General features: G+C 39.3%; 2 protein-coding genes across 4 annotated transcripts in view; one reads left to right on the top strand and one right to left on the bottom strand.

Annotated features, from left to right (window-relative positions):
- cdkn2c (cyclin-dependent kinase inhibitor 2C (p18, inhibits CDK4)) overlaps positions 1-22,609 on the bottom strand; it is a 77,289-nt gene that overhangs the window by 1,048 nt on the left and 53,632 nt on the right. Inside the window, exon 1 of one of the 3 annotated variants that reach the window (XM_078790034.1) lies at positions 1,152-1,342. The exons of 1 other annotated variant lie outside the window; for it this stretch is intronic. In XM_078790034.1, coding sequence (XP_078646160.1) covers positions 1,152-1,157 — 6 coding nt within the window. In that variant the 5' untranslated portion in view covers positions 1,158-1,342. Of the gene's footprint in view, positions 1-206; positions 370-1,151; positions 1,343-22,609 lie in introns of those variants that run through there. One more of the 3 variants, XM_078790032.1, reaches the window with a different exon arrangement.
- Positions 3,587-22,609, top strand: part of faf1 (Fas (TNFRSF6) associated factor 1) — a 64,290-nt gene continuing 45,267 nt past the window's right edge. The window contains exons 1-6 of the mRNA XM_058072940.2: positions 3,587-3,875; positions 5,071-5,139; positions 8,380-8,426; positions 10,155-10,456; positions 10,546-10,637; positions 11,031-11,128. Coding sequence (XP_057928923.2) covers positions 3,816-3,875; positions 5,071-5,139; positions 8,380-8,426; positions 10,155-10,456; positions 10,546-10,637; positions 11,031-11,128 — 668 coding nt within the window. The 5' untranslated portion in view covers positions 3,587-3,815. The remainder of the gene's footprint in view (positions 3,876-5,070; positions 5,140-8,379; positions 8,427-10,154; positions 10,457-10,545; positions 10,638-11,030; positions 11,129-22,609) is intronic.

Raw genomic sequence — 22,609 nt, 5'->3', positions numbered from 1 at the left:
ACTTGATTTACACTTTAGCTGAACTGTCTTTAATACATTACACTCACATATATACAAATATATGTTTAGCTAAGTCTAAAGTTTACAGTCAAGTCTTAAATAACCTTAAATATATGTACAGTATACATGTTTGTTTATCTTAAGTAATACAAAGAAAGTGACAGTGTGCTGTTATATGATAAACACATTTGAATATCACTACTAACCTGTAATGCAGTTCTTTTAAAAGTATTCCTTCCATTAACTGCTGATTCATTTTCCAGCAAGCGCAAAACCTCTGGTAAATTTCCTTGAGCAGAGGCATTGCAGAGGCGGTCGGCTGGTGAAAAAATGCCAGCCATTGTTTAAAAGGCTAAATAAAATGTTAAAAACTGCAGCAAACAAGAGGACAAGGATTGGGCTGTCTTCACGTAAAAAGAATGAAATGGCCAACATTGGTAAAGTAGGACTCCGCCCCTAAAGTATATTTGACCTATCATGGCTGTTTTATGCAAAAATGCTGCATAATGATAGGTCGATGGACAATGGGAGCACAACCTAACTGGCTTATCAGTAAGGATCCATAAATGCGTCACTTAATGTTCAATAGTTTGGTGTCATAATAACATTACAAGTTAAGTGGCTTAGCAGCACATTGATGTGTTTTTGTTACAGTATTTTATGGTTACATTATGGATTCCTGTATATGTTTTGTTTTTACTCTTTACTCGGGCCTCTTGCCATGTCATCACTGTAAATGAGAAGCTGTTCTAGATTGATCTTACCTGGTAAAATAACGGTGAAATGAAATAAAAACAAGTATATATTGTTACTTTTCCCCTATAAACGTGAGTGAAACTATTACAACTGTATAAGTGTACTTCGGTACAGTATAATAACATTAGTAACAACATTAGCAACAGGTATATTCAGCCTATATGCCCACATATAGGCTGCGGATGCGTGTGCTTGTTTTAAATATGCACACTTAAGATTACCCTTGATCTTTATGAATCACCATAATAACAGGTCGATTCAAACTAGGGAATAAAAATTGAGGTCTAAACATCGAATAATCGAAAAAATACATCTGAAAAAAATAAGGATTATAAAAAAGTATTATAATAAAAATGGCTGCGATGATGTAGTTGAAAAAAAGTGACGCCACTTACGGTCATTTCCCGCTCGTTTTCAAAAAAGTTGCTGCTGCTGCAAAAAAGAGACAGAAGTTTGCGGTACAAACGTCTCACACGAAGATGAGATAATAAACCACCCTCACGTCGAACCTAATACTAATGCCCAAATAATGTCATCTACTATCACAAATGAGTTCATTTGCGGGCTCAGACAATGGAGGATTATGTCTCTGTCGACCCAACAGCTATGCAGGGCGAACGTTTTTTTCCTCATTTACCTCCCATAAAAGATTTGTCATGATTGGATGATACGCTTCAGAACAAGGAGGCGGGTGCTTCCTCTAAAAGAAACACAGCCCGGTGCTTGCCCGACGCAATGCCGTGACGAACGGTATAAAATGTCTGTTTGGCTAGAGGTGGGTTGTCCTTGTCACATCCTTTTTAACCAGCCAAGGCTTTCCTTTTTTGTATCGTCTTTGATTTTTTCAGTGTCGGGCAGAGAAACAAGTGCCTTCGCGTTTCTTGCAGTCTGCTTCCCTCTAGTGGTCACGTGCAGTACTGACTTATTAAAGGCAATGGAGTATGCTACCATCAAGATAGCAAAAAAAGCATCCATTGAAAGGTGCATGAAAGATTCAGTGAAAGAATAAGACATTACAAAATACAAACTTTACTCATAAATAATATACACCAAATACCCAGTTCAGTACTTCAATGCCAGCCATACTATGTTATTAATAAACTCTGTAGGAGTTGTTGCAGCCTTGTAGCATCAGGATTGAAGGGTCTCACAAACTTTTCTGTTCAGAATCAGAATCAGAAAAGGGTTTATTGCCAGGTATGATCAAACACATACTAGGAATTTGTTTTGGTGAAGTAGGTGCAGACACATGTATTAAAAATACAAAAAAATACAAAATATACAGAATAAACAGTATAAATATATGTACACAGTCTGTTTTTTGTTTGTTATTCCGGAAGTGCAGTCTGATTGTTTTTTCCTAAGAGTCCAAACTGTTCTGCAACACAGAGAGAGGAGCCCATTACTGAGTCTCCTTCTCTGATTTGCAAACGTCTCATGCAGCCATGCAAGCCTCATTGGAGCTATCCGTCATGTTCCTGCTTGTTTGTCTTGCTGCTACTTTTTTCTTTGTGTTACAGTGACTTTTTTGTGTTTGCTGGGTGAGCCACCTGCCACTCACCTGCTGTACATCTGCAACCTATTGTTAATGAGGCCTTGTGTATAGTGTGACTTGTGTATGGTTTTTCATGCTTTGCCACTTGTACTGTTTTGGTCTGATGCACGTCCCTGCCCTGTCCTGGCTTGCCTAACTTTCTTTGTATCTTTGAAGGCCTGATATAATAATTGGAGTGTATGATGTTGATGACACCCTGAAGCGATCCGTACGTTGTGTCCTCAATTTGTAACAGCTGTGCTGCAGCAGCAGGGATTGACCCCACAACACATGTCTCATACACGTTCCCACTCCTAAACGGCATAGCGAATTTCCACCTCTGTGGTACTCAAAGCGCTTTGACACTGTTAGCACCTTTACCTACTCATGACAGCATCATAAGCGACTGGGACTGGACGGGTTCAGTATCTTGCCCAAGGATAGTTGGACATGATCAAACCTGTAACCTTCAGGTTGGGAGATGACCATTCTACCATCTGAACCACACCGCCATTTTCACATTTATACATGCAGCATTAAACAGACTGATGATGCGAAGCATGACGTTTGATCACATGTGGTGGGTGGAACTTGATTGCTTGTCTGCTCCTCGCTGTTAACCATGTAACTGCTTCACTGTAGATGCTCAGATCTCCTTCACAACTGATATGAGGGTTAAAGGTCAGAGTCTGATCATGACTACATGTTGATATCGACTCCAATGGCGCTACCAACTGGAGAAAATGTATAACTATTGTAGCTACCTTTGCAGTGGTCCCATTTGTCTCCAAAAAAGTTATGTAGTGTTGGGGCATAGGACAGGAAATGGCCAACTTGACACTAATGTTGCCCCTCCCGGTTGAAATTCATAACTGTCATAACTACGTTCCACATTGTTAATCTATTTATATATTTATTCATATACCTTACTCTGTTGTAAATCAGAAATATTCATTTTCAATAATGTCACGTTTGATTAAAATAGTAAGAGATAATTACTAAACAATGTTTTTTTTAATTGAATGTATTCATTTATTTTTAAATTTATTATTATTTATACTATTATATACTGTAGAAAATCGAATGCTTTTCAACAATTATGTCTGAATCAAAAGTATTATTGAAATGCGAGAACAATAATACGTGATGATGTATATGATGCTGGTGATGACTGTTCATTATTTTCTTGTATATTATTACAATATTCTATTTTTCAAACGTTATTCATACTACAATACAATACTACAATACACTAAAAGTGCATGATACTACGTCCTCTGCTATGTTGCAGCATTTTTCAATACTTTACGTCAGCTGCCGTAAAGCGTCGAACAGTAACGCTACTTTGTAGAATGACTGCCTGAAGCAGCTAAATCCCGAATAAACTTAAATATCTTCCGTTCGCAAGCCTCCAAAGGGTTGTCAATTCTATGTGAAGCATTTCAGTCCTCTTTAGTATCCTCCTGTGAAGCGAGCAAGCGACGAGAGCCCGTAGAAGCAGCGTTGCTTTTAGCCAGTCATTGCCATGGCCTCCGACAGCGGCGACAGCAACATGGACAGAGAGATGATTCTGGCGGACTTTCAGGTGTGTCTCTTGTATGTAACTTAATGGTTGCTTGCAACTGTTGGTTGTTGTCAATATGTCAACATTGGAGCCAAGTGGCTTCATAAACAGCAGACCCAGGCCCAGTTTTGCTTTCTGTTGCTAGCATAGTGAGCTAATAAACTGACAGCTTGCTAACGGATGGCAGTTATTAGCATGGAGCTGTCTCTCTTGTCAACAACAGTCGAGCAAATGTCCTCATAGAAACACTTTACCAATCCAGTTTATTTAGAAATCTGTATTTGCTAGTTTAAACGACATGTAGTGGTTTGAAAGAGGATATCTTGATAACGGATTACATTTCTCCACTTCACTGATATGACGATCTTACCGTGTAAACACTGTGTGAAGTAAATCACTTTGAAGTAAGACTTAGTAATCATAATAGCACAAAGACTCAAATTAAGTATAGTTCAGTAGTAATACATCAGAACTCGCTTTGATTAACGTTCACAACGCTGATAGGGTCTCCAAATTTTGTAGAGTTTGTGATGCTGTTAATGTTTTAATATGTCTTAATTTCCCAGTTTGTACTCTAAATCAGACACTATAGACCAGACATATAGGCAACTGGCGGCCCTTGTCTATAATTAATCGGGTCCTTGGATTAGTTTACAATTTTAAACATTTAAAAATCAAGATGCAATTGTTGTAATTACTACAGCCCACCAGCTGGGGGAATTCGTAGCTCGTACTGCTACATGTGAGACGCTCAAGATGAGCTTGAGAAGAAGAAAAGTTAATTCTAAAATCGTGTTTGAGCCAGGAAGAAGATAAAACACTTTGTTGACAAGCTTGTATGTTTGGAGAAATAATGGAAAAATGAAAGACTTCACCTTGAGGCACTATTTCAACACACATTATAAATAGAACATAGTTACATGCTGTTGCATTAATTTCAGTTCATTATTTAATTAATACATACTGGTAAATAAATGAGTACTGCATGGATTATGCGATAGTGCTGGAGGTAGAACACTGTATCATTCTTGATATTGGCTTTTGTCGGATAATAAAGTCCTTGGAACCATGTTTTTTTTCTTCCAATCTTATCATATCTTCTAAACAATAATTTTCTTCCAGAGTAGTGAGTAACCAACAGAGCAACACTTGTCAAATTGAACATGCATTGTGTCATACTTTTAAACTAATTGTCCTATTTTTTTCCTGTTTACAGCTTTGCACTGGAATTGACAACATTGCAGAGGCAATCACCTTATTAGAGCTTAATAACTGGGATTTAGTGGTAAGTTCATCAGATATTTGTAGAATTTATTGTTTTGACTAACAGAACAACCATTTGAGTTTGTATATCCTTTTGGATGGAGTAAGAAATTAACAGGAGCAAGTAATAGCAGCACAACAACCCCCCCCCCCCCCCCCAAAAAAAAAAACAACCAAATGAGATAACTGCTACAAGTTTCCGGAACAAAATGGAAGTTTGCCAGGCTTCCAAGGGAGCCATACATGGTCTGTAATATTTTGAGAAAAAGTGTTTAACAAAGACAATTTACCTTTTCATTGTACGTATTGTACATTGAATCTTTTAAATTCAACATACTTTCTTTTCTCCTTTCTGGTAAACATCTGCTTTGCCCTGTGGACTTAAAAAATAATAAAAAATAATAATGGATTAGTCGGGCTGTCAAATGCTTAACATTTTTAAGCAGATTAGTCAGTTTTCAAATTAATCACCATGTCACACTCGCTGAACTATGCCCATTTTTACTGTATTTATTGAAAGATAGACAAGAGGACTGACAGTTGTTGATAGTATGTCTCAAAAATGTAGATTGTTTTTTGAAAATCATCTGATTAATTTTAATTTTGAATTGCATGAAAATGTTTTTCTTTGGAAAACAAAGAAATTTGCAAGTGATCCCAACCTTTCGAGCGGTTATGTGTGTTTGTGTGTGTGTGTGGCAAAATTAACGAAAATACAGACAAGACATTTAGAATATGCATACACAGACATATGTGTTATTTTACACTATTCACTATTAAATAATGTTACATTGATTAGACGATAGCCACTGCAGAAAGTACAGTCCTTGAGAAGATACACTAATAAAATGTGACTATAGTGTACTCACTTTTGTGACATACTGTGCAAAAAATGTGTAGCAACATGTTAAAAAGTATAATCATTCTAACACCCACTCAGTCAAAACCATAGCCGCTTTAGTGAAGGTAACTACAAAGAAGCCTTAGCTCAGCGTGTATTTTTATTGGGATGTTGGCTGGCACAAGTTGAAAGCGGGGCAGGATAGTGACACCACAGAGTCAAGTCTGCTGACACTGCACCTGTGAATGCTCTGAATGTAAACAGTTGACGCAAGAAAAACAATGGAGATTGTGAAAAGGAGGTGAAGAAGCATGTGCAGGCAGGATGGAACGGGTGGAGAAAAGTGTCAGGCGGGATGTGTGATAGAAGAGTTTCAGTTAAAATGAAAGGAAAGGTATACCAAACTGTGGTGAGGCCAGCCATGTTGTTTGGTCTAGAGACAGTGCCACTGAGGAAAAGACAGGAAGCAGAACTGGAGGTTTCCAAAACATTTAAACACTAAATGCATTAGAGCATCATCTGGTAACAATGTTGCTGGTTCAATACCAGCTTCCCCTTCAGGTCTTTCAAAGTGCAGTGCATGCTCAGAAGTTGAAGGTTGAAAAGGTTGTCTGAAAATACATGTGCTTCTAAAATTGCAGAAAATGTGAGTACTGTAAATATTGACACTCATTCAAACTTAAGTCCCTGCAGGGTTCCCGTGACAACCAAGTTCAGTAGCCTTATTAGGCTTTATATACAGACATACAGCATATCCCAACAAACACCCCACTAGCTTTGTCTTGCCCCTTTTTTGAGTACAGCCAGTGTTCGGGACAAATCCAGTCAATTGTTTCTTCAACAAACAAAGGCTCAATGAGCGAGCTAGATCTGTTTAGCTGTCATGTTTTGCAGCTAGCTTTGTCTACTGCAGGACAGGTTTACATTGCAGTGTTTCCTCTACTGTTACATTGATGCCCCACCCAATGCCATCCCAAGCCACTCCAAGAAGATCAAGTTAATTTAATTTTAATACAATTTTTATGTAGCGTTGGATCACAACAGAAGAAAGTTGAGCATATGGTAATTGTTCATTTATTGCAGTTAATTAGGTGCAGATCTGACCGCTATCATAGAATTTACGCAAATTAGGTATTACGGCCACAGAAGTTGCTCTATTTGTGATTATGACGATGATGAGTATAATTATTGTGCCTTTTAGAAGATAAACTAGAACTGTGAACTGATCATGTGATGCACTCAATTGTAATCTGATGCATATTCAAATGAAAAATAAACCATTAAATAATTATTAAAGTAATAAAAGCCTGTTGTTGGCCGTGAAGACTGGTCTGGGCTTACTCATGAGACCTATTAGCCAGTGTGGAATACAGTTCATCAAGCATATTTGTATTTTTGTTCATTTAAAACATTTTAAATGCTTAATTTAGGCCAAGAGTGCGTAACATATGCTAACATTGCTTACATTTTGTTGGACTATTGGTGGCCGTAGCCAACCATGAAACAGCAATCATGTATTAGTTTTTGAAAAAAACACAATAGAGTGGGAACAGTGGCCTAAGCTAGGGACAACTGCACTGTTCATAAATTCATAACTAATTCATAAATAAAGCGTCAGTATGATCACTGTTGTTGGTCGATTACTAATGTTAATCTAAATATTTAGTGTCTTTTGACTGGAGTTGCAGGATTACCCACAGTAGACCACATTGAAAACTGCTTTTTATTATTTATTTAGGAGGAATTCAGTTATTTTTTAAATTTATTTACAATACATACAGTATAGTCCACTTTTATCATGTTCTATTGTGTAGTTTTGTTTGTCTGTCTATTTTGACTGAACTTTTTTTTCTCTTTTTTTAATAAAGATTTCCAAGTAACATATTTAGACCTGTAATTCTAATACCCTGAAACCGTGATAGTTTTGACAAAGGTTGTCATACTGCCAGAATCTAATAAAGTATATATTATTGCTTATATGTATTGCGGGCCCCCACCATTGAAAGTGGGAAATAGATGGCATGCTATGTTTAGGGTTTAAAGATTTCTACATGCATACCAGTAGGTGGCACCAGAAGACTTTTCCCCAAGCTGCCTAGTTCCTATCACTCTAGGACTCCCATGCACACAGATTGTACAAGTTGGGCAAGTCAGCAAACAGATGAAGAGTTATAATGTTAATTTTAAAATGAGGAACAATGAAGCAGAGTCACCAAACAACACTTGTGCACCTTGGAAATGTCCTTGTCTTTGACAATGTCCTTGAGTTTGACAAAAATGGGTCTTGAAAAAATTATATTGAGGGTTGTATTTGGGTCAATATGGATGGCATTTTTTATTTTCATTGTTAGGAGATTAGATGTCCTACAATGGTGACAAGAATCAGTAATGTTTATAATTCCTCTACATTTGTCATCACAGGCAGCCATCAATGGAGTCATACCACAGGAGAACGGCATCTTGCAAAGGTAAGATTCCTCACACTCTGCGTCGCAGAGAAAAACATCAGACAACCTAATGCTGAAAGCATGTGATGACGTGAAAGACACACTTTGGCCATGTACTGTTGTCATCTTTTAAAAGGACCGCACAGTTGAACATCAACAGCAGTGTTGTCATGGAGTGATACTAGAGACATATTTCCACAATTTTTAAGAGAGTGAGCATGTGAGGTAATCATGACTAATAATAAGTTACATGAGGTGAACATGTGCCATTGTGTCTTCTCACTGTAGGGTCAATCAATAAACACAATATGTATTCTCACTGTAGGGTCAATCAATAAAAACACAATATGTATATAAGAATCCACTATGTAGTTACACACACTTGTTCTTGTTTCTTGTCATTTAAACCCCATTCCTGGAGAAACTCAATGAATTGCCCACTGAAAATAGTTTTTGGTTCACTTCAATTTCTTCTTTTTGCATTTTGAAACTCTACTTACTTAACTCTACTCTCCTTAAGATCCAACAGTGCAAAATGTAACTGATCAGCAGTGTATTATAAACATATTGGGTTTGGCCTTATTTTAATGATAAGCCCTACTGTGCTAACAGTTACAATGCTGCAGGGTAATGACTTTGTGCTTCTACAATTAACCATTTTCAACGTCCAGACGGTGAAAGGATGAGGAGGAGGTTGTCAATCAAGTCTCTTTATTGAAACAGATAAGTTACGGTCTGCTCCAACCTTGTTAAAATAACATCTGGAAACTTTCTTAATGTACAGCAGTTCCTGTCGCTGCTGGGTAGGTTTAAAACAACAACATGGAAACGCTCAGCAGGCTGGATTAAAACGGTTTAACGTGCCGCAGTTTGCCCATATTTGGACTAATCATGTCGTGCATGTCCCAATGACTTTAAAATGAACTGGCTATGGTTTCTATCTTGCTACACGATACGCTTTTGAAGGAGACATTCCATCCAAGCTTGGCGGCCTGCACAGTTTCTGAATAAAACAGCTTCTTTTGTACCTTCACACTCATTCTACGGTTAGTTGACACTCATGAATGCACAAAGCCCATGTGAACCCACTCAGTTGCATCGTTGTATTGTACTCACACCTTTTGTGTGCATGCTTTTTGCTGCAGTGTGGTCCAGGCCCTTGGGCCATGAGATGATTGCCGGTCTTTCTAATGGGACTTGTTGCCTTGAATAGAGGCTGACTGGCAGCATGAGCAGCAGCCAGCACATTTTCGAAGTGGCTGGCACTGCCAGGATGCCATGCTATTGGCCAGTTCACAAACTCTGATGAAGTAACCTGAAGTGGAGCCAGTTGGTTGCAACACAAGTGCTCCTGTTTCATAATACTCTCCCTTTTGTATGTATCCTCTTTACGAGGCATGCCTTGCTTACAAGAAAATAATCTTTTGGCCAAGAAAATGTATTTCCAGCTGGAGGACCAATTCATTCAGTTCGCTGACATTTGTCTGTGTTAAGCGGGCACAGTTTGTCTGCTTTGTCGTCCAAAGTCCACTAGGGATGCAATGGTTGAGAAACTGATAATCTATTTATCTGTACTGTACAGACTAAACTCCAAACTGAAAACTGGATGGTAGGCCAAAGAACGAGGTACAAACCGTACTGTGGGTTCTTTGTAGCGTTGCACCCGAAACATTGTCTATTGTCTTAATGTAGAGTGTGCATACATTGTATATTAAAAATGTAATGCTAATCTTTTCACCTCTGCAACAGTAACTTTTCCAGTGAGGCGAGCCAGGCCAGCATGTACGGACCGCACAGAGAATCAGAATCAGCCGACGCAGTAGCAGCCGACGCAACAGCAGCCGACACAGCTACAGCAGCCGAAGGCGCTGTTCCTACGTGCTCCTCATTGTTTTCATCTCCCAGTCCGCTGTCATCCTCAGCATCTACGTTTTGCCCAAGCTCCCCTTCCTCCCGACATATTGTAGAGCGCCAGTCTCGGATGCTTGAATTCAAAGTGGAGTACCGACAACGCACTGTTGAGCTGGTACTGGAGGACGGCACAACAGTCGGTGAGCAGAATACTACATTGCTATGTCCATTGTGAGTCTTCTTGCACATGAAGACATGTTTGCATTGAAAGATTTCTTCTAAACCACAGGTGAAATCAAGCAAATCCTCGAGACAGAGCTTGGTGTTCCTGTATCCAAAATGCAGTTGAAAGGATGGAAGAGTGGCGATGTGTCTGATAGTGTGAGTTAGTGCCCGTTAGTGAGGAAACACCATATCATTCCATACCAAATTTCTGATGCACTTTAACAATGGCCACATTTGAATACAAAGTGGTGTACATCAGTGAGAGTTTTGTTTTTATATATTTCATCTAACTAAAAAAAAGAAAAAAATGTCTTAAAGTGAACTCAAAAATGCACAGGCACAGATCCAACACAGATGATAACTAAGGAAAAATAGCAGATTTTCCTGTTGCAAAGAGACTTGACAATTTAGATTCACTACAAAACACAATTTTGTAACTGCAGGATTTCTGTAGTGTTTTTTTATACAATAGATATTTCAAGTTCATGACAATATGAAAAATTAAAACCATCAATAACACCCCACTATTGTTTTTTACTCTGTCATCAGACGGTGCTTCGAAGTTTACATCTGCCCAGGAATGTCAGTCTGTATGTCCTGACCCCAGACATTGCCCCCACAGCCAGCGCCAGCACCAGCAAAAACAGGTATTTACCTCCATCAACCATCTTGGTGGTAAAGGATGAAAAGTGGCACCAATGTAGTTGCTAAGAACGACCATTAAGTGGCAGTCTATGACAACCAGTGGAGGAGTTGCTGCAGGCGATAGCCACTTCTGATTAAAGAACAAATGAAAAATTGCAAGAGTTTACATCTTGAACTCCTGGATCTTAAGGAGGTTCTGAGTAAAAATGCAAAAAGAAGAAAGTGGAACAAAAAAAATTGAGTCGGTAATTCATTGCAAACAACCGATAAACTTAAATAGGCTGTTCATCAGCTGATCAAAAATTTAAGACATTAGCGCAGAAAAAACAAAAGGCAATACACCCCTAGATAGATAGATAGACTCCCTTTATTGTCATTGCACAAAAACACAGTAGTGAAATTGCCAACGAAATGTCGTTGCCTGGCTCCCATATAATAACAGACACATAAGAAGATAAGTAATAATAAATAATATTAATAATAATAATAATGTGGAGAATAAATACATAGAATAGACACCAAATATGAACAACATAATGTAAAGTGCAGCGTGAACAGTAAATTGCCCAAATAATTTAAATAAATAATAATAATGTAAGTAAAGGTAGAGGGGCTTATTTGGCATTCAGCAGTCTGATGGCCAGGGGGAAGTAGCTGTCTCTGAACTCTAAAATCTAAGTTGTAATTAAAAACTTCCAAATCCCAAATGGGCAATTTTGGAAGGAATCAAGGCCTGTGAAGAAAAGTTTTGTTCTTAAAAACCATTCTTTCACAGATGCCATCTGATGGTTATTGGACTGCACTTAGTACCTGTAACAATGTTAATTTGTGCCTAGGATTATCCTGTGTCTTTGCCAACAGGTGGATTATCGGATCATATGACACATGGCCGGTTACTTTTTTTGGGTCTACTTGACCTGTTTGTTCAATAACCCTCAGGATCTTTTAAGAAGTTCTAACGGCGTCCAACCTTGGCACTAATGGTGCCGCGAGAGGGAATACCTGACAGTAAATTATCACATTTTTGCCAAGATTTTGGCTTTTAAATGCTGTGCTCTTAAACTTGTCTCATTCCTGTTCCTATGCTCTACTTAGAACCTCTTCAAGATCCAACAGTGTCAAATGTAAAGTTTTGGAATTTTTCAACTGGGCTTAAAATTTTGAGCAGTAGTGTAGTAACATCACTGGTATTAATAGATGCGTAACCTAAAGTTTCTTTCATTTTCTCACATTTTGAGAAGAACATCTACTGCTGCAATATCTTGTGTAAATATACTTTTGTATATTCCAGTCTTGACACTGTTGCTGCCTCTTGGCTGTTTTTCACACAGTGTATATGCAGTTCACTCCTACATTCTCCTTTTTTAACTGCTCTGTTCCATTAGCGAGAGACCTTTGTGTCAGGGGAGATTTGGGTAGAATGCTTCATTAATCCAGTACTGCTTCATTCATCTCACTGAATGCTCCGGAGCATAAACAAATCTTCCCCTCTAAAATGTCACACAGCTCACTGTAAAGCCACAGCAGTAATACAATCACCGTTGGCAGCTGAATGTGCCATTGTCCTTTTTGTCTGTCACGTAAACATCATCTAGCAAGGAATATCAACCGTTAAGTTCACGCATCACAGCAACAAATATTCTCAATTAAATGATGTAAAAAGATTTTAAATGATTTTTAGAAAGCACGGTCTGCTTGCATGAGAGTTAAGATGAGTATTGCCATCACAAAGTATTCCTCACCAGCGTGTTGTATAATGCAGTTATAAGTAACGTGTTCTTTATGCATTATCAATTATTGTAACTACTCTTAATGGAATTAATGTTACTATGTACTACTTGGGCTACTGTACTATAGAGGAAGTAGTAATTATAATTCTATCAATTGAAACACCATTATATCTGTAGTAATCCAATTTCCAGGGCATTTCATTGATTGCAAACGGACTGTTCAGGTTGTCTTAGTTGCCTCTCATCTAAGCAGGCTTCAACAGTCCATGCTCAAAGACTAGCTGGGGCACACACCAGTCAGACTGGATAGGACAGATCCCTGGTGCAAGATCTATTTATCCTCTAGAGGAGGAGGCAGGTCCAGACAGAAATGGTTGGCCCTTTAGTGGGGTCAAATGACAATCGTTAAGATATAATGGAGCCTCTACGCGCCAACAATGATCGTTTGGGTGGTATCACCTTCGTTAGCATCCCATTCAGATGAAATGATGGTCATGGCCCCACCTGAAACCAACGTGGCTGGTTCTTGTTTATTTCTTAGAGGCTAAATGACTCAGTCTTTTAGGAAGGGGAGAAAGGACAGCATTGTATTTGGGAGAAAGTTGGTTTCTTTTGACATCCTCACATGTGATTTGGGATTTTTTGGTCCACTGAGTTAATGTGCTTCTTGACTTCTAATATTGACCCGTGTGTCATCCACATAGCTGTACCAGTTATTAGCTGCTGTTCCCTTAAAGGCCCACCCAAACAAGTTGGGTTGGTTGGCTCTGCCAACGAGGCATCCCTTATTTGTTTTTCCAGAAGTTGGCAACCTTACCAGTTAATTTGCCAATTTTATTTTATTATTATTGAATATTTTTTGTTGCTGACAAACTTGGGCTCCGCATACAGTAACGAGCAAATGAGCGAGTTTGCCAACCAACAACCAACAACTCCTAAAGACGAAGAAAGGAGACAAATGCCAAAGAAGAAGAAAAGTCGGCAGGATATAATATTGTAATTTATATCTGGAGTCTGGGGCCCTGGCTTTACTAATTTGTACTTATAATAGTTCCAACCCTTCTTGTCAGGATGACCAAAGCGACCACAGCATTGCGCGTTTGGGTTGGCTTTTTTTTTTTTTTGGCGTTTTTACACAGGATGCCCTTTCTGTCGCAACCCTCCGGTTTATCCGGGCTTGTGCCTGGCTATCTGCAATCAAACCCATGCTGTCTAGACCAGAGGTAGGGAACCTATGGCTCGGGAGCCAGGTAGGGCTCTTTTGATGACTGTATCTGGCTCTCAAGCATTTCTTACCACAATAAAAATGTATTTTTGCTAACATTTTAAAGTAAACATCACAGAAATGACTGTTAAAAATAATATTAAAAATCAACAACTTTTTTATGCATTTTAATCCGTCCATCTATTTTCTACTGCAATACGGCCGACCATATCCATCTTTCCTGATATTTTCCAGGTCAAACACCAAAACTCGATTATTACTGGGTAATGCGGTAGTCTACCTCGGTCATTGAGATGTCAACATGTAAATATAAACTTTTCTCCTTTAGTCAAATAGTCACCTAGCTAAAGCTGCAGAACCAAGCCTTCTGGCAAAGATGGCCAAAAGAATGAAATATACTGAGTACGGTGCAAAACTATGCAGCAGCAGAAGTTGTATTAATGGCAACAAGTATTTGATTTATTATTGGACACTGCGCTGCTCACAAAAGTGTGCTGGCCACACCCCATTGGCGTGCGGTAGTGTGCCTGGTCTACGTAATTAGAGCCCATTATATCTAAAATTGTTGGTCTTACATAAAAATGCACACATTTTATTGCATTCAATGTTTAAAAAAATGTATATGGCTCTCACAGATACGCATTTTAAAATATCTGGCCTTCATGGCTCTCTTAGCCAAAAAGGTTCCCGACCCCTGGTCTAGACCAAAGGCAGCAGTGTGGGTGAGGGAATGCTGACTAGAACACATTGCCTTGGGCAATATTAGATAACAGAAATTGACAGGGAAGATCTAAGAGGCTACAGAAATTCAGGATTTGGCCTAGGATTATTTGAAGCTGTGGTGGTGGGCTGCATGTGAGAGTGGACAACTGTCGCTCTTTTGTGCTGGTATTGCGTCAGCAAATGTTTTTGTTATGACTAATAAAAATAGACTTTTGTATTTATTTTTTTTCACCAACCAGCAGATCTTGAACTGAGAACATTGCAAACCTGTTAAGTTAATGGCAAGGTGCACAGAGCACTTAAACAGAGTCTAAAATGTTGAGCCTTCTTTTGTCACCTTGCCTATTTAGTCAAACAGTACTGTGTGTTTAGTCCTATTAGCACAAAATTAAATTTTACTATTTGACACAAACGTAAATTCAATTACAGTTTTACAAATACATGGGAAATTAATTGTTCAATAATATCAAAAATAATAAAAATAACACAATTATTGAATGATCCAGGCATTCACATGCTATTAATTATTCTGAATAAAAAGTGATTTTCATTGTCTTCATCACCACAGTGGTCCCTCACTTTCACCCATGTCTTCTCACCCCCCCATGAATCACTGTGGTGTTTTTTTTTTTTAGCAGCGCAGTTGCCTTTACTCCAAAAGTGTCAACAATATAATTTTAGGTGTCAGGAGCTCATTATCCTATGTCAGCTGTTTTGGTGTGAGACTGTTGGGGTTGAATAGAAGTGGGTGGGCTCCTTTGTGTACTAACGTGTTTGTGTATAAATTTGTGCCCCTAATAATGACCACGTGGAGGGATGGGGGTGACTGATTACAGTGATGAGGCGGGTTTGTAGCCCACAGCGGGACTAGTGAAGCTGTTAGCTCGCAATAAAAATAAACTGCTCACACCTTTTATATATGCAGTACACACAACTTTTGTGTACTGTGGGCATTAGCGAGCATCAGGTTTCCCCTCATCACTCCAGCAACAACTTGGAAATGGCAGCCTATCCTTTAATTGCAAAATTGTGTAGTGTTTTCATACCAACATGAATTTTGCCACTCACACCGTGTGTAGTTCTTACCACATGAAACTTTTAGACATATTGTTAGGCTTTAAATTGAATTCTAAGACTTTTTAAGACCCCATAGGTAACCTGTAATTTTTTTTCACACGAATGCACATTTGTAATATCGGAAAACCACCGTGACAATATTTTTGTTACCACCATTATAGTATAAAATCTTTCTAACGATATGGTTTACCTGCTGTGATTGCCACTGACAGCTATCAGCGAGCTCTATGGACACTGCCTAGAACTGAAGATGAGTGACTACCACAGATACCATATTAGCCCCTTATTGTAATCAACACTTCTTAGCTTCATTTACTTACTATACATACTGTACTGCCACCATGGCACACTTTCCATGGTCAAATGTCTTGTGGGTTCTTCACTTATTTATTATTTCCATTTGCGGAGCAGTATTGAAATAACAAACGGTGGTTCATGTTAGTCTGTTTTTCGTGGCTCTCGCCTCCAAACAGGCAGAAACAGGAATTCACTTTGTGCATTGGTTCAGCACCTAGATGCTTCATACGCTTCATTGATATATTCAACCGCAAACAGAGTGAGACCTATTGTCAGTCATACAGTCGCTTTGTCTCTGGGGGTGGAGGCTCGGCTGCACACAGTGACAGACAGACACAGCAAAATAGTGCAGCTTCGTGAGGAGCAATGCGGGTCACCGTGAGGGATAAGGATGCTTGCAAAACCAAATGCCACAGGCCCCGTGTGGGACTATTATTAATAATAATAATAAGGTGGTCCCATCAACATAAACAAGCTAGTATGCCAAATTTATTTGAAACATAAAAGGCAACAAAATGAACTTTCTAACCTCAAACATATCTACTTGACCAGGCAGCTTTTTGACAGGAGCCAATCGTGAGCTATAAACAAACTCACAAAAACTCATATTGTTACATGTTTGTATATGTTTTAGGTATACTTTTGAGTGTTAAGTTGCCGAGTGATGAGTTTAGTTTTGGTAAGACGACACCATGATGGACTGTTTTTCTTGTTAAATGCTTAATTTAGGCCAAGAGTGCGTAACATATGCTAACATTGCTTACATTTTGTTGGACTATTGGTGGCCGTAGCCAACCATGAAACAGCAATCATGTATTAGTTTTTGAAAAAAACACAATAGAGTGGGAACAGTGGCCTAAGCTAGGGACAACTGCACTGTTCATAAATTCATAACTAATTCATAAATAAAGCGTCAGTATGATCACTGTTGTTGGTCGATTACTAATGTTAATCTAAATATTTAGTGTCTTTTGACTGGAGTTGCAGGATTACCCACAGTAGACCACATTGAAAACTGCTTTTTATTATTTATTTAGGAGGAATTCAGTTATTTTTTAAATTTATTTACAATACATACAGTATAGTCCACTTTTATCATGTTCTATTGTGTAGTTTTGTTTGTCTGTCTATTTTGACTGAACTTTTTTTTCTCTTTTTTTAATAAAGATTTCCAAGTAACATATTTAGACCTGTAATTCTAATACCCTGAAACCGTGATAGTTTTGACAAATGCTGATATGTGGGGCGAACAATCTCACTGTGAGAGCACTATAGCTTGTGATCTAAGCTGACTCGCAAGCGTCACCCTATTCACGCAATCAGTGGTAATTCTGAAGTTAAGGAGATGTCACAAGATTAGAATTTGTCATAAATTTAACTCTACTAAATTAACCGCACTGCTGAAAAAGCGCTGGGTTCAAAGTTGATAAAAAGCAGTGGCTTACACTGGGATATACAGTATGTTGTCAAATTCTATTTTTGCAATGTACTTTTCTTAACATTTATGTAAAAATTTTGTCATATCGTTCTGGTAGACCCAATCTCGTGCGGGTGTCTCATGATACCCCTAGCAATGACTTTGGCTCACGTGCCATACACATAGTCAAATCAAACTGATTAAACAGTGCTGCAGTGTCATTACCAACCTGCTGAGTAAACTCCTGTTAATTGTCTTTGTTTGATTAAAAATAAATCTGAAGGCACTCAGAGCGCACATCCATTTCTGCTCGTTATATATAGCGAGCGATAAGATGCTCCGTTGTTGCTGCAAAGTTGAAGTGTGCTCTCTACAGCCATGTCGACGAATACGAGCGGCTGTCGAGGAGGAGCTCATCTCTTGCATAAATGATGAAGGCATGATGAATATTTCAGGGGAGCCTCTTGGCCTCCCTCTCTGTTTGTCTCTCAAACTCCACTGCCCACTGTCCACTCTTAACTGTTACCAAAGAATGGTAATTTTCCTTTGACATGACAGAATAGTTTTAAATGGGAAAAAAAAGATTCATTAGGTTTTTTTTCTTCCCTATTGTCCCTTATCTCTGGTCTTTGCGATCAGTAGCAGACAGACAGATGCTCTCAAGGAAATGATTTAACAGTGAGCATGCTGATTAACTTGGACAAGATGGCAGAGCAAAACACAACACAGCCTGAATGGTTTCGCATCCTGCTTCTTTGTTGTGGATGCAAAATGTGGAGGAGGTAAGAATACCTGGTGTGATCTTCCTGACCTCCTCTGTACCTGTTGGCAACAACATAATGATGTGTGCTTTTGCTTGAAAACTCTGACACTGCGTTTAGGAAGCATGCATTTGACACATTGTGTGCGTGCATGTGTTTTGGCAGTGCACGTTTAATAAGGTCTAGAGTCTGCTCTGTGCCACGGGGACTCACAGCTTAAGAAACAGGCTTACCTCAGAATGAAACCAATCTGTCCCCCACCCCCCCTTCACTCAAACTGCAAAATTTTTCCCGTCTACAAAGTTAAATGACATTTTCCTCCTGGCACCCTTATGCCATTTCCAGTACCTTCAGATGCAGCCAGCCAATTGAGGCAGAAGCAAGAACTTAGGCAACCACATTGCAACCCTTTAGGTGACTTGAGGGCATTTAAAGGATTCTGTTGATTGATGGACAAACTGCAATGTTTGTGTGTACATTTAAAATGGCAAAAGCGTGGTTTTGTCCATAATGGAATTATTGCTGAGTTTTCTTTCTGAGTAATTTTTTAAATTGATTTTCAGAATTGATAAAACTCTCCTAAAAACACACATAACCGCTACTAGTGTTAGATGTTTGGACTTATCTCAACCCTTAATCACTGACCTGTTCTGTGTATGCTTGTCACATTCGGCTGAAAGGCAACTTTGTACTGCAGATCATTGGTGGAAATTAGTCACTAGCAGTAATCTCGGTCAGGCATGTCGTTGACTGCGTATTTGAAGAAAAGTGGACTTATGTTACTATTGATACAGATTTGGTATTGCAGCGATCCGGAAGTTGCTTAGCCGGCAGGAGGCTCCAGGACACGCTGGAGGGATTATGTTTCACAGCTGCCTTGGGAACCTCCCAGTGGAACTAAAAGAGGTGGCCGGGTCCTGGGAAGTCTGGACTTACTACTGAGACTGCTGCCCCGCGACCCGCGGACTCCTATCAGTGCAAGAAAATGGAAATTTGTAATCAGAAAATTGTTGTAGTAATTTTATTTTTTTAATTTAATTTAATTTTAGTACAAGTGGGATTGAATTTCCTGCATTGGATATATAGTGGAACCTGCCGTCATTAATCTATTCCAGAATATCTGATGCTAACCGAAATAGACCCTGCATATAAATACATATAAATAGAGAATGAAAGGCATAAATTAACCTTTAAGGTTGCTTGTATCTTAATGATGACATATTGTTGACTGATGTGACTGTTCCCAATTACATCATAGACTTACTAGGAAAGCCACCTGGGCCAGGTGATTTTTCCTTGGTGGTTTACCCAAATCTAAGGTCTGTTGGGGAGATATAAGTGGGAGCTGGAAATCCTTAGTTTTGCATAACTTTGGAGGGAGCCTCAGATGCTTTTAGTGCTTTCCAGACTATTGAGGTTCAAATATTTGGGGTACTGTTGATGTCTAAAAAGAGAGAGATTTGAGCTGAAAACATTTCACAAAGTCCTTGTCTTTATGTTTTGGACCCCGCTCTGTAAAACTGGGCGAGATCCACCCCAGTAAGCATGCGTAGATCTCTACAATGCAGTGTGTAGTGGTAGCTGTACGGACTGCTTGCGACTGCTTTGGGGGCGGGGTGGACGTCTCAGGACAACCGCTGCTGCTCAGTGACAACAAAACTGAGCAAAAATGCCCAAATACCAGAAAACTCCCCAACGACGCCAGGAAAAAGTAGCCTGATTTGTCAGAAAGTTGAGCAACGCTGGGCGATATAATCGATATTACTACTATATTAATAATCTCTTTTAACTATAATCTAAAAACATGCCATTCACATCGCTATAGATTGGATTTGCACTATAAATCTTAATGGCTAGATGCTGAGGTCCCATTCATCACTGTGTGTAAGCGTCACTGAACGGTGCTTCTGTGCCACCCCATTCTGTGAAGTGACAACGTCAGCGGTGAAGGAACTGGTCAGTAAAGTAACTTACTTAGGACTCACGTAGGATTCAGGGCATCAGATAAGCAATACAATGTAATTATATGTACAGAGTGCCATAAACAGTGACTGGCAAGCGCGGAAGCACTACAAATCTTACCTTACTATCACCTTAAAAGGTGGCACAAGCTCCAGTACGAGGAGTGTGTGAATCTGCAAGCTGAACCAACCGTGTCGTATTTTTGTTTATACTATGTGGATTCAAGTAGACGGCCCACATGCAAGCTTTCTTTATTCACTACACTATTCACTGGAAGAACTGTCATCACGTAAATAGGACCCGCTTGACAAAGTGAAACAGCAGGACAATGATCCAAAACACACCAGCAAGTCCACCACTGAATAGCTGAAGAAAGAGGAGTGGTCCAATCAAAGTCCTGACCTGAATCCTATTGAGATGCTGTGGCATGACCTTAAAAAGGTGGTTCATGCTGGAAAACCCTCACATGTGGCTGAATTACAACATCTCTGCAAAGACAAATGGGCCAAAATTATTTGCAAGTTATTGCAAATGCTTGTTGTTGCTCTCTCCCTTTTATCGCCCAGTCATCATGTCCTGTCTACCCACATCATATTGTATATGATACATATGTTGAATATGTACAGATGAGTGCTTGTACCTCTGTATACGTGACTAGTAAAGGCCATTATTCTTCTATATTTTACCATTGAATACAATGAGCGAGCTAAATATTGAACAGAACTCCACCCAGGCAAACACCACATGTCTCATCAGCCTGCCGTAGCCTCCTGATGATCCCTCCTTGCTGGAAGGACAGAGTAACACATTCAGTCAGTTTAGCCTCTATCTCAGTGTGTTTAGATGTGGAGTTGCCTGCCAGCAGTATCTCAGGATTGTGTCCAAACATAATCATGATATTAGTTATATCCTGATTTATGTGTCCCTACCCCTACCATATATCCTGGCTCCCCTTCTCACCCTCTCTCGCTGTTAGGCACACAATTCTCTCTCATCGTCCTGCTCAGCCCCATTACATATGCATCCATCCTTCCCATCCTTCGCCACACATTTCCAATCTTTCTCAGCTAGCTACAACAAACATTACATTTACATATTGATTCCCTAGTTTTAGTCAATGTAAATATGCTGTCATTACAGTAAATTTGAGCTTCTGTTAGCATAAGCTCGTCCAGATCTGCTCAGATTAAGGGTGTGATTGCATAATTAATGTGTATGCTACATATTAATTCCCCCCTCCTTCGCTTTCTTCCAAGTCTTCCTCCTCTACTTTGGTTCTGAGCCCTGATTAAGTGTCTGCTTCGGCCCTTAAGCCTCCCATTGATATTCAGTCGCACAAACCCAGCGTTTGCTCAAAACGCTACTTAACCTCACAGCTCTTTGTAAATGAAGCTTCCAAAAGTTGATTCCCCACCACCGCCTCCTCCGTCTCTGTCTCCTCCTCCCTGTGAGACACAAAAGTGTCTGCTTTGGCATTATGGCTACTCCATATACTGGGTTCTTGTAGTCCCTCCATAAGTTACTTAAAAAAACAGTGGCACTCAGAAATGTGCAGACCTAGGCCTAATTGCACACCTTCATAACTATAGAATTTCACAACAGTGAGTACACACGAGGGAGGGTATCATGCTGGACTTCAGAATCTTAAGTTCAGTCATTTTCATTGGATAGTGTGGCTATACAGGCTGTACACTGACTACTCTAAAGTATATCTCTAAAGCAGTACTGTACATTTGTGCTATGTGAACGTGGTCCTTCTATTGCCTTACTTACATATGTGTCACCACCTTTTTGATTTTGCAAGCCATTTGTTCACACAGTGCAATTTACATGTACTACCTCCATGTGCATCTTGAGCTCCTCGCACTACATGGAAAAACGTAAAGGAAGGATTTATCAAGTACTCATGGATGATGACAGGTCTCCTTTGGTTTGTGTCAGCCTGTTCGATATAGCCTGCTGTGTTGAGTGGAACTCTGGCCAGGCTTGTTAAGACATAACCTGTGAAGTGGGTGCCGAGCCCCCAGAGGAAGGCACACAACTCCGTTAGGACCAGCAATATATCACTTATGAACAAGTTTCAGCTTGTCCTGTACTAGGTCATAGTAATAATTATGGCTATCCAAAATAATGGTAACACATTTTTCAAAATACATTGCCAAATTATTAAAAATTTATTATTTATTTAGATTAAAGGTGTAATGATACACAAAATTCCCTGTTTGGTACGTATCTTGGTAATCAGGTCACAGATGTCGGACATGTAGACCAAGGAAACATTGTGAGAGTTG

Source organism: Doryrhamphus excisus, linkage group LG4 (assembly GCF_037039965.1).
Source record: "Doryrhamphus excisus strain RoL-2023G ecotype Guam linkage group LG4, RoL_Dexc_Guam_v1.1, whole genome shotgun sequence".
Lineage (NCBI taxonomy): Eukaryota > Metazoa > Chordata > Actinopteri > Syngnathiformes > Syngnathidae > Doryrhamphus > Doryrhamphus excisus.
This window is presented reverse-complemented; position numbering and strand designations above follow the sequence as displayed.